Here is a 12694-nt window from a genome sequence, read left to right on the forward strand (position 1 = left end):
CACAGAAAAGGAGAAGCTGCTCTCTCCTGGAAAGTTGCAGTTGGATTTACAGATTGCATAATTTCCTTTTTTAAAATAGTAAAATATGTAGATATTTTTTAGTATGCTAACTGCTAAAACTGTATACTATGATACTTAGCGTGTAGTGCGAAGTCTATAGAGTTAGTATGTAGTCAGGATTTGAAATTGGCTAAATAATTAAACACCACCAAACTCATCTTACAAAACCAAACAAAGTCAAGCCAAAAGCAACTGAACTCAACAGCGATTCACTTAAAAACTGTACATGGCGCACATCCAGTGTAGTACACGAAAAGGCCCGTAAGGCTTTCACATACAGTGAGAAATGGGCTGTGTTATCCCATATATTTTGTCTATTAGTAGAATATTGTGTTACAAGCTATTAAAGTACAAAACAGCATGTTTTCTCACTAAACTTTGACGGTACTGTTTGTCACCAGGCAGGTGATTTAGGTTTTATTTGCACGTTTTGCGATATCCACTTGCTATCTGAAGGAATGATTTCGATGATCTGTAGATGCAGTTCAAAGAGCCGCACATGCAAAACCAAGAACTATCTGTCATTAATTAAAGGTTTGGTGGTTTAGTTCCCGGCTCCTCCGAGGCACATCTCAAAACATCTAAAAATGTCCATGAGCAACAGATTTCTCCCTAAACGTAAGTCGCTTTGGATAAAAGAGGCTGCCAAATGAATATAATGAAACATTGATTTTTTCATCTAGATTTTTCTAAATTGTAATTTTCCAGTGCTGTGAGCATCGCAGTCTTAATTCCATCCACCTTCATTGTACCGAGGTGACAGCTGAAATCTCAAAAGCAGATATTTGAAAACCTAAACAAATAAAGCTGAAGCTGCCTCACACGGCTTCATGCGAGTAGAGCTGAGTGGGAAATCGCTTTTCTGAATATGGGCGAAGCAACCCTTTAAAGCTCCCCTAAACCAACCGAACGCACCTACAAAACCAAACCAAGTCAAATAAAGCCCAAAAAAAACGAACTCAGCAATAGCTCACATTACTTAACCTGAATTACATCAAGTTTTCTGCAGAGAAAAGTAAAGTACAGCACACCAAACTGTACATGTGTCATAGAGCCAGTGAGAAAATACATTTTTTGAACCAGCGGAGTGTCCATGTTATGTTGTTGTAGGAGGTAAATGGCAGAACTACAGAGAAAAGATCTGCCTTTGACGATTACATACATTGTACTGTGTGCTTCCTGTCTTCTCAGGCCCAGAGTCAATGAAAAAGATATTAAGGGGGTCCAGGGCAGGGAAGCAGGGGTGACGAGACGAGGGCCTGGAGACGGCGACCGTGGACAGAGCAGACGGGACTGCAGGGAAACAGGAGACAAGGTTAGGCAAGAGAAAAACAGACAACAGCAAGAAAACTGAATGGAAAAAATGGCACGAAGCAGAAACTGACTGGTGCAGAAGCTATGATCTATTTGTAGAGGTCTTGATTATTTAGATGAGGAGCAGCCAGTGTGGCTCTGCTGTGACTCCAGCACACCTGTGTCCACACACACACACACACACACACACACACACACACACACACACACACAGGAGGAGAGTGGGAGAGAGCTACTGAGGCAGGGGCAGCAGGTTAGGGAGACACTCGCTGTGTCCCATTACCCATACTACCATACGATTTAGTGTGCCAGAAAGAGATTTAGTATGTCCCATTGCATATGTTAATCGCTAAAAACACCAGGATGCAACCCAGCGTGCTTCTCTGGCTCATTCTTACCCACAATCCTTTGCACGGTGGAGGATTCATCACATCAAGAACACAGACAGATGACAGAAGCTGCAGTGACAGATGACAGCGCATTCAAGTGTGAGTATTACATATTTTTTTGCAACTTGTGTGCAGAATTAACACATTAATATTTGCTGCTTTGCTGCACAAAGCTTGATGGATGTATGAGCGAGAGGGTTCAATGTTCTGACCAAGCAGCACTTAGTATGTGCTAAAAGTAAAAATGTAAGAGTATACAATTTGGAAAACAGCAACTGGATAATGACGTGTGCCGCGCTAACGGAGAACTAGCAATTAGAAGAAATGGCAGAACCGCTCACAATATATACATTAGCCGTGTGTCCAGGCTGATGGTCACACAGACAGAGAAAGTCTGACCCAAGCAGTGTTTTAGTGTGTGTGTGTGTGCATGTGAGTGACATTGTACGTCAGTGTGTGTTCTGCCGTTTGTATGTTGCACTACACCACCTGACAGGTGCAAAGCCCAGTGGGATGACACTGTTGTATCTTACACTTGGCTGAACATATACAGCACATCAGAGGTGTAACAAATCCATTCCTGGCTGCCAGAACCTTTCAGAGAGTTTCTGTGCCTGTGAACAACACATCTTCAGGTTTCCACACCTCAGAGCTGATGTGTGTCTGACACACGGACACACACAGATGAAATGCAGCCGCACACAGAAGAGTGTGTGACTTGGAGGGAGAGAGAGAGAAAGAGAGCGGGATTCGTAAAGACGGTGCAGGCGAATCAGCGTGGCGTGTGTGTGTGTGTGTGTGTGTCTGCATGTATGTTTCTGTGTGAAGCATCCGTGTCTCAGTGGCGTCTTTAGAGTGGTTAATCAGAGGAGAGGTTGAGGAGAGTGTCAGAGTGTCAGGCTGGCTCCGGTGAAGAGTCCTCGAGCCCTCTCTCTGTCTGTGTTGACACCTCTTAACCTCAGTCTATCATCTCTCACACTCACACACTCCACTTCTATTGACACTCGCTACCCCGCAGCTCTCCAAAGACCCGAGGAGAATCCACTACAGTGATTGTCCGCGTGAGGGGAGCCTCGGAGCCTGCAGAGAAGAAAGGATTATATAATGCGCCGACATACAGAACGAGATAGATCTGAGCGGATTTAGTCGTTGTTTGGATTCCTTTCCCGACGTTTCTGGATGGATGAAAGCGAGAAAAAAATACAGAGAGAATGAAAGATCAACAAAGCGAATAAATCTGTCAGCCCCTGACAGGAAATCCTGAATCCTCACATGCATCAGTTTGTAAATTAATCTCTCCCTCTTTGTCTCCTCACACCAGGGGGTGTATGGGATCTGTGTCCACCACTGTCACTGGCTAGTGTAAGTGGGGTCAGGAGCTGTGGGTCAACTGAGAAGAGGTCAAAGGTCATAGAGCAGTGGGTCTTGTTAAAATACCTTTTAGCCTCCTTCAGGGATATTATGTAATGGCTCTGGGAATAGGTTAGGCTCCAGGTTGACTGTTTTGTGGTGGAGACCGGATGATATATGTGCTGTGCTTTATGCCAATGTATATTCATTACCCTTTTTAAAAAATCAGGATGCAAAGGAAGTGCTGAGAGGTCAAGAGGGGTCACATGTAAGAGGTCACATATGTGCGTTTTTCTGGAGTATCTTTTGTTTTGGGAGATGCATCTTCCAGGAAATGATCATTTTATAAAACGCCTCTGAGGATTCTCGGCTGGCGCGCTAAGATAAAAGTGTTTTTTTTGTCGTGTTGCTAATTAAAATCGTCAGAAGCTCCTCTTGTAAAACATGTTTTCTCCTCATGGATTGTCGCAGAGGCTCACCCCGAAGAAAAACTGGGCTGTGCTGGTCAATATATTGGAGACATTTGAATATCAATGCAACGGGTGTGCTGTCTTCAATCTTAATTTTTAATATGGTGATAATAAGTGTATTAATTTTCATAACTTTCTTTCAATAGCCTTGGAATATGAGCGATGGTGGCCCATTTTTGCATGGCGAATATGCATCTCTCTCCTCTGTGTTGCCATTGATCATTCCTGCGCTGTTTTTCCCCCTCGCTTTGTCCTCCAGTCTCTCCCTCTTTCCTCCCCTCACACCACTGCACTGTAAAATTCATCCTTATTCCCCATTTCAGCAGGCTAACTGTGCGCACTACCTTTTATCAGTCCAGAACTGTTGAATTAATAAATTGATATTGACGAGCTATCAGCCGGGGGGATAAATTATTTGGGAGCAGAAGGCTAGGGTCACATGACTTTTAGTACCCACGATTCTGTAATTATTCCCCATGAGAAGAACCACGGTGTGGTGCATTGCCCCCCCAAGAAACGAACAAACATGCACACACACACACTTAACATGAAGAACTATAAATATCCTCACGTACAGTGGATTGCAGGGGGCCATGGGAATACTGATGATCATTACTGCTATCATAACCATCATGATACAGGATGTTAGTCAGCTGGAGATTGCATTTTATCATCACCAAACTGAAGTGGAGAACCTTACAACATGTAGCAGCATTGAATGCAAATGATGAAATATCGAGCCTTGCGTCGCTGTGAGCATGGCTACCTGCTGAGGTGCGATGCAAAACAGCGGGATGAGCCTCCTGCAGCTGATGGTCTTCGCTCAGATGCAAATGAGAGGTGCAAACGGGGAGGGAGGTGAGCGCCGCAGATGAAGGGGGCAGCGAGCACGTCCGAGTGCCAATCATGAAAGTGCTCTTGTTGCCCTCCGGCCATCGCTGACCTTTTGACCCTGGCCGTGGCCTAAATGTCAGAGGTCACAAACCAGGGTCAGTGCGGATCACTGCAAGACCCTGGCCAGGGATGCATCGCCATGGCAACGCTCTGCTCACTATAGGAGGAGAGATGGGGGTGTTTTGCATTCTGTATGCTGAAATCATGCCCACAGAAACACACACGCACACACCAGGTTGAGCATCGCAACTGTGGTCTTCTTTTCCACTGGGATTCAGGCTACCCCCAACTGGTCCGCAGAAGCCTGGCATGAACACGGGTTTGCCACATCCACATGAATTATTTGGCCTGCCACGGAGGCCATATTTCATCTGCAAAGATGGCTGCACAACCCCGCCATTCTGCTCCATTATAGGGGTCAAAGTGTCACCAGAGAGGGAACAAGAATAATACTTCCTTTGTGTGAATGAATAATAATTCTGGGGAACATACTGTCATTTCAAATGTAGACTAACCTACATTAAGGATAAATAATGCAATGCTTAATTAGCACGCTGCAATGTGCTACACGTCTTATTTTCAAAAGGAATAGCTGAAAATGAGGATGTGTTGAATAAAAAAAAAGGGAGGAAAAAAAACCTTTGCCACATCCACTTACATTAAATGGTCGAAACAGTGCTGGAAATATTCGCTTGCACCTTGCGTCATCTAGTGGTCAGACCGGACCTCTTCCTCGGCGCTGCCGCTCGGCTCCTCGGCTCCTCGGCGCGGTGAAAGAGGGGGGAAAAAAACCCCACTAGTCTGCTTTTGTCTCCGGGGAGCTGCGGTCGATGCCTCGTCCCACCATATGTCTGATCGCAGCTGCCAATCAACAGGTCAACGCGACCCCGGGGAGGCAGGCACTGGTGGGGAGAGATCAAACAGTGGACCTCGGGGATGACAGATGCAGATGAAAAAAAAAAAAAAAAAAAAAAAAGGCAATAAAACATTGCTTCAAAGATGGCAACGGTGCACTAGGAGGCAAATTATTGTTAACAGTAATCTGCAGAATAGCGCCTCGCATTCTGATCGATTGACTATTATGGAGCCTTTGAAGCCGAGGTAACGCCAGGCTATTGTTCATGGTGGGACACAACCAGAAAATAGCAGCTGGTTTTGGTTCAACTATAGCGCTTCCTAAGCCTTAAATACTACTTACTTCTATGCAATCACGCTTTCTAATAGACTTGCAATTTCGACTCCTCCAGGCTTTGGGCCTATTGAGAGTTATTCTATTCATGCGTTCAGTTGTGGCACCATGATGAGCATTTCTGTGAAAAAAGGGGCAAATAATTCAGTGAATGAAGTCAAGTGAACAGGAGGTGTTTTATTGAAATATTAAGATTTTTAGCCATTAATTACATTTGACTGCTAATTCTGGGATGTTCTTTTTTTATTCATCTGGATCCATGAGTTTTTTATTAAAATTATCAAGCTTGTTGTTATTTTTTAATAATAGCTCACAGACAGGACATAATGCTTTTCTTCCTCTTTTTACAACTTATTGCGAAAATATAGTGCAGCATCAAACTAAATAAAAATTAAAGAACAGAATACACACAAATTCGTGCTGCGCCACAAACCAAAAATCAATCAGGGTTTGAGCTGAAGACTTGAATTGTTACTGTTTCTAAGTTTCGAAACAGTCGAACAGCAGTAAGACCCTAAAAACTGACAATATTCAAAGATCATTCGTTAGTTTAGAGCTCTGCAGCTCAAACTGCCAACTGCCAATCAATTAACTTAAAGGATGTGGTTTGTAAGGTTTAAAGTGTGCTTGGAGACGTGTCTTCCAAATCTTTTTAATATTTAGACCATGTAAAAATCCCCACATGTCAAATCTAACAATTAAATGTTTTCTCAGGTTGGCTATTTTTAGGGAATAAAGGCTACAATTTAAACTTTATTTTATTTGGCCTTCATCAAGACATTTGTGTAACAAACTGTAACCAGAGTGGATGAATGAATGAATGAATGAATGAATGTCTTATGAATCTAATAAGAGTCTTCAAGACAACAATTACTGTAAACTATTCACTTAATTCAATTAAAGAAGAAAAAAAACAGTGGGGTTAAACTGGTTAAAGCTTCATCCTACGTTGTGTGAACTGTTGTATGTTGAGTCTCCAGTCAAATCAATCAGCGAGATACATGTCAGCTCAGGGGAACCAGCTTTGGAATGCTGCTGTATTAAAGCACGGCCATAATGTTTCATCGCCATCTCGGCGGGACTGATCTTCTTACCTCACTCTCTGCTAATCAGGAACAAATCTTTGTGCTTTAATCTACGGCCCCCCCGCACCCCTCCGCCCATCTCATTAGATTAACAAAATGCACATATGAACACACACACACACACACACACACACACACACACACACACAGCTCATGACCTCAATCTCATTATCCTAGAAAGGTAGTTAATTATAATTTTGTTTGTTGGACATTAGTGATATTATTACAGTTTTTGCATATGTTTGACAGGAAAAAACATGATAAAAAATGGCTCAATTTCAGGATCCAATGCATTTATTTCAGATGTATAGGAAAAAGCAACAAGCTTCACACTAATTTTGTTATTTTGAACAATTACATGCATGGAAACAATGTGTTTCTACGACCGTTTTAGGAGCTGAATGTGTGTGAAATGTAAACTCTCGCACGTGGGTGTGTTTGTCTGCATGTGTGTGTGTGTGTGTGTGTGTGTGTGTGTGTGTGTGTACAGCAAACATATGCAACCAAATTAAAGCCTTAAAGCTGGTGAATTGAAGAGGATTTGATGCAGAGAGCAATTCATGGGAATTAAGCAAATTAGGTCTCCAATTAGCTGCTGACATTGAATAGGAAGATTTGGTGAACAAAAATTAATTAGATGGATTTGTCATTGTTCTAATGAGCATCGCCTGAAAATAACCGCTGTGAATAACATGCGCGCTCTCTCTCAAGCTTTATCCCTCTGACATATTATAGTCTGTTCAGAATCTAATTTCATGTCAAATATTGCCTTATTCAAAAATTCAATAATTTGCAAATAAGAAGGCCACATGAGCTGAGACAAACAAACTTCAGAAAAGTCAATGTATGACCTAATCCTCTTAGGCTGGAGCACTGTGGATGTAAATGCCAACCTTTGCAAGTCAGAGAGGAATTTCACTATTGACGCGAGAGCCGGACAGGTGAAAATTGACTTGATCCTTATTATGGCAATATTTTGGAGTCATCTTATCACTGAAGTGTTCCTGCTTTAGACATCATTTTTTAGGCAGTCCCTTTATGTTGGTGTGCCTTTTGATATTTGGAAAACAATCACACACACTGATCTTAACAATAAGATATGGACTGTGCTCAAAGTAAACTTCTATACGTTTCATTGTTTCAGCTGCTGTGTGTTTCTGCCCTCACCGACGTTTCAGAGTCCCTAAAAAAGCCCACCCACCTCTCTCCAATAAATCAGCGCTCCCTCCCCTCCCTCTCTCCCTGCCTCCTTCCCTTTCCTCTGCTCCCTTCATCCCTGACCTCCCGTGGTCCCTCTCTTTCTGCAGCAGCGGTTACGGATTACACTGTGTGATAAGCTTCCCATTTCTTGAAACTATTTGGGATTGCTCAGATTATCCGGCCTCATATCCTTGGGAGTCGGCTTTGGAAAGCCCGATTTTAGTCTCTTAAGGCAGAAGATTTTGCATCCCGACAGCTTTGACTAATTAGCATCTAACACCGGGTGGTATTTTAGCATTGGGCTCACTTTTAGTGCGATGCATGCACAGGCAAGAGTGCGCACACACACACACACACACACACACACACACACAGAAAACACAACTGAGGCAGCTGATTACAAACATCACAAGGTGTCGAATTCATAATGATTTAATGAGATTACAACAAAACATTGTGTTTTTGTTTTTCTAAAAACATTCAGAATACAGATAAAAGAAGTGCAGCTTCATAAGATTCATAGGTTTCATTGAATCATTGAAGAACCCTAAAATCACTTCGCCTTCAGTTTGCAGAGTACAATGTAAGACTGTCCACTTCCATTTTAAAATCACCTAATGACATATTCATTAATAAATACGACGGAATACTTCAGAAATACAAATGATTCGCTCTCAGGGCACAGAGGCACGCAGGCTCGGGTGGAGCCCCACCTGAGGCTGCACACTGGACCAGGGCCAGTAGAGTCTTGGTGCCAAGGCAGGCAGAGGGAGTGTTTGGACTTGAGGACAGCACCAACAGGTCGTCCTGTGAGGCCGGGCGAAGGCAGGGTGGTAGGGGGAGCTCAGGGAGGAAAAGGGGAGCTGTCCTGCCACCCTGCGTACCCTGCGGCGCGCCCTGCGGCAGTGGTAGTCCCCGTTAGAAAAGTCCTGGTAGTTTGAGGGGTGAATCGCCCAGAAGTGGCCTTTACCGTTGTCGCTGCGGCCTGCTTTGATGAAGCAATCGTTCAGGGACAAGTTGTGACGCACGCTGTTCCGCCAGTTTTTATCCTGTTGGAACAAGTCAAGAAATGTGGTCAAAACCTGGAAACTTCAGTAAGAGTTAAACAATGGTCCCTGATTGAAAATGAACATAGGTGGCTGCTAAGTATCACTGATCCTCCTCAGGATGTCACCTTGTCCTGTTGTTGGCAGGATGCGCGATAGCGTGTCAAGACTTTATATGATCGCTGTAAGACACAACACCCTGAGTTACCTTTCTAGCACGTCAAACCAGTGATCAACTTTAATCCACTAGCCTACGTCCAATCTGTTGTTGCACCTGGTAAAGGCAGAGGCGGTTTGCAACCTAGCAACAGGATTACTTTATTTGTGAATTCGCCAACAAGAAGATCATCTAGTGTCCCCGCGAGCACCTAATTGCCTAACCACTCAGACAGATTACCTGAGCCAAGTAGGTCGCCTCACTCGTGAAAATGGCTACCACATTATTTTTCAGTGACTGAGCGAAACACGGCGAAGACTTCCTCCGTCTCGTGATCGTCTCACCAGTAGCTGTGACGAGTTCACAAAGTAACACAGCACGATTCACTCGGAAATAGTCCCACAGAGCGAGATCCTCAGCATCGGAGCTTTTACTTCACCTCATATGACGTTCTGAATTCCTCCATAACTACAACTACTGCCTTCCTACAGTGCCATGTGTGATGCTGCCAGGCAAATAGAATAACACAAGGAACCCAACGTGAACATACCTTGCTCTTGAAGTAGGGGTAGTGGTCCATGATCCACTGGTAGATGTCACATAGCAGCAGCTTCTTCTGCTCCGACGCCAGGATTGCCTTGGAGATGAGCGCGATGTACGACTGGTTGGGTTTTTCCGCAGACTTCTCTGGACTGCTGCTGGTAGACGTGGTGGTGGTCACTTCCTCCTCCCCCCCCTCTTGTTGCTCTTCATCCCCCTCCTCTTCTTTGACTTTCCTTTCTTCAATCTCTGCCTCTGACCTCTGTAGCCGCGTCTCCTGTATCTCAGAGCGAATCCCCACCTCTTTGGGTTTAGGATTCTGATGATTTAGCATGTTGTTCGCTGTCTGCTCTGCTGTACGACTTCCTGTCGCTTCTTCTTTGGAACCTTTGACTCCTTTATTGAACAGAAGGTAGTCAATAGTGAAGCTCAGTCCAAGCCTTTCTCTGGTGCCGGTGCGGCTGCTTCTGTCCTCCATTGTCATCTCTGAATTCAGATATTTCAGACTCATTACAGAAGTTTAATTGGTTCCAAACTGGCGGTTGAATAAGTACAAAGTGATAAATAAAAAGTGTCTCTTCCAAGAGTCTTCTCAGAGTAGTGTGTCTGAATTTCACAGCATGGCTACTTTCTGCAGGACCCTTCATAAACTGGACGCCTTGCTTCTTTCGCCGAAGTCTCACTGTTGACAAGATCAGAGGTAAAGATGAGCCTCTCAACTGTCGTTAACCTTGATGCGCTCACGAGCGACACAATCTCAACCTGTGGAAATGACGTCAGTCGTTAAGACTAAATACGGCTCCTTTGTTTAACAGCTAATTGTAATTAAATGTTTCTGGCTGTCTGATAAACCTGACAAAACAAAGTACTTTCTCAATATCCAACAGCCTTTTGCTCCTGAATCGAAGGGTTGTGCTTCAGGGTTGTGAAGGTGACTCTATTTATGTGACCGTGAATTTATCCCTCACAGAAAGGGGCAAAGAAGGCACAGGGGAGGTCCAGGTAGGGGGTCTCAATTGAGGCGGATTATTTTTATTAACCTCAGCAAATCTTTGTAATTACGAGAGATTAAACACTCAAGATTTAGTCGGACGTGGTGTTCAGAGGATGGATGCTGTAGAATCAAAGGCCTTTTAGAAACCACTGTTATCCTGTTGTCCATGCTAAGAATTACTTCAGTTACCAAAGAGCAGTAATTAATAGATCAAATTCAGTGTTTTGAAGTCAAAACACATTCAGTGGAGTCTCTTTTTTCAGAAATGCACTGTGTAGACATTGATAGTCTCAAGGTAGCCGAACAGTGAAGCACATGACTGAAAAAAATCAAAGGAATTCACTGCCTGTTGTTGACATGAGCTGCTTTTAATCTGTGGAATTATTCACAACTATTATAACGAAAGCACTTATTAGCCATTGAAAATGCTAAAATATTTTCATATGTAAAACTCTATACTAATACAAGGGTTGCAGTTTTTCTGTTTGTGAGTTCAGCGGTCATAATCTTAAATATGGTTTAAGATCCAACTCAGAGATTAAAGCTGAAATACTTCTGCTCTGCTACACTGTACTGCATTATACAGTTTTCTTTAAGTGTGTAATGAACATTTTGCTGGCTAATTTATTTTTTTATTTTAACACATTTCCCTCCATTTGAGCAAACAGTTATCATATAGTGCTCTCAAAGACTCTAGTCTGTCTGTGTGTTTAATTAAACTGTACTTAATTTTATAATTCTTGCTTTGATTGTGATGGTGTTTTAATGTCAACAATGATCTGACTTTGCAGATATTTTTCTATGGTTTTCGCTAAAAAACAGACTTGTTTATGTTATGATACACAGGTCAAATATCTACACATCAGACTCTTGTGAATTTCACTTCTGAATATTGACATGAATTGTGGATTTTATCTTTGAATTTCAATGATTAAGATTTGTACTGTGAACTGAGTTTTTACATTGAAAAAATAAGCTAAGGGTGTTATGTGTTTTTTTTTTTTCTTTTTCTTTTTGCCAATCATGAGATTTACTAAAGCACTAAATCCATCTTTAAAAGCTAAGGGTTATTTAATGACTTATATTCCCATGTGCCAAACAGTCGCCTGTCATTTTTCTATTAGTAAGATCAAAGTCACATAAAACATTTGCACACCACATTGCACATGTGTTCTGTGTCTGCTCCTTCCTGTGCTTCAGTGACTCTGTCACACTTTCAGAGTCTGAAATATTTAAATCCAAGATGCCATTTACATGGTTGCAGTGTTACAGCAAATGGAAAATGATCACTGTCCATCATTTCCATGTTTATAACCTTAAAACCTCTGAAACAAATAAAGGTCTAGTTTAAACAGTGTCTGTGTGCATGAGTTTATACTGATGAACATGCCCTGCTCCCACCATATGATATAAATATCGGCCTACGCCATTTTACCTCAGCCGTCATCACATTAGTCCAGTAACAGTATGGTATCTGGGGCAATCTGCTTTGTTCTGTCAGTTTTAGTGAGGGGATGAATTACATGAGAGTCAAGTCAAATCATGGACCATGTTGCCCTCTTCTGTCTAAATAATAGAACATGTCATACATACACAAGAGAGCACTATACTGCATTTTATAGCAGCAAGCTTTTGTATTGTAACTAGCCATGTTGAATTTATATGCAGGCTATTGGTCTATCAATTAAATAAAACAATATTCGAACTGCAAAAACAGTGGGCTAAACTGCATTGTAGAGAACATACAATGCTATATTTTGGATCTGCATTTGTCATCTATATGTAGACAAATGTATGAAAAATATCTGAATCATATATTTCCTATATATTTTATTATTAGATTAGAATCATAGATATTATTTTAGATTGAGCAGCATAGTGGCAAAGCCAGCTGCCCCTTTGAATGCACAGCATTGTTTTATTGACGTTTTACATCCAAGTGAAGCCAAAACAAAATACACCATGTTATTACATGATACTGTTATTCCTTCATTGATTTTTGTGTT

The 12694-nt window shown here is 42.3% G+C and overlaps 1 protein-coding gene across 1 annotated transcript; it reads right to left on the bottom strand.

The window, feature by feature from the left end:
* Positions 1-8451: 8451 nt before the first annotated feature.
* Positions 8452-10231, bottom strand: foxq2 (forkhead box Q2). The gene is made up of 2 exons (XM_076727268.1): positions 9705-10231; positions 8452-9000 (listed from the first exon to the last, which is right to left on the bottom strand). Exons 1-2 carry the CDS (start codon positions 10203-10205, stop codon positions 8626-8628), a joined length of 876 nt encoding a protein of 291 aa, XP_076583383.1. The 5' UTR covers positions 10206-10231; the 3' UTR covers positions 8452-8625.
* Between the last annotated feature and the right edge of the window lie 2463 nt (positions 10232-12694).

Source organism: Chaetodon auriga, chromosome 3 (genome assembly GCF_051107435.1).
Source record: "Chaetodon auriga isolate fChaAug3 chromosome 3, fChaAug3.hap1, whole genome shotgun sequence".
In the NCBI taxonomy this organism is placed as follows: Eukaryota; Metazoa; Chordata; class Actinopteri; order Chaetodontiformes; family Chaetodontidae; genus Chaetodon; species Chaetodon auriga.

Excerpts from the sequence above, each read along its gene's own strand:
- foxq2 (XM_076727268.1), bottom strand. The coding sequence starts at position 10,205 with ATGAGTCTGAAATATCTGAATTCAGAGATGACAATGGAGGACAGAAGC. Across the intron at positions 9,001-9,704 it reads ACCCCTACTTCAAGAGCAAG|GATAAAAACTGGCGGAACAG; the intron begins GTATGTTCACGT and ends TTGTTCCAACAG.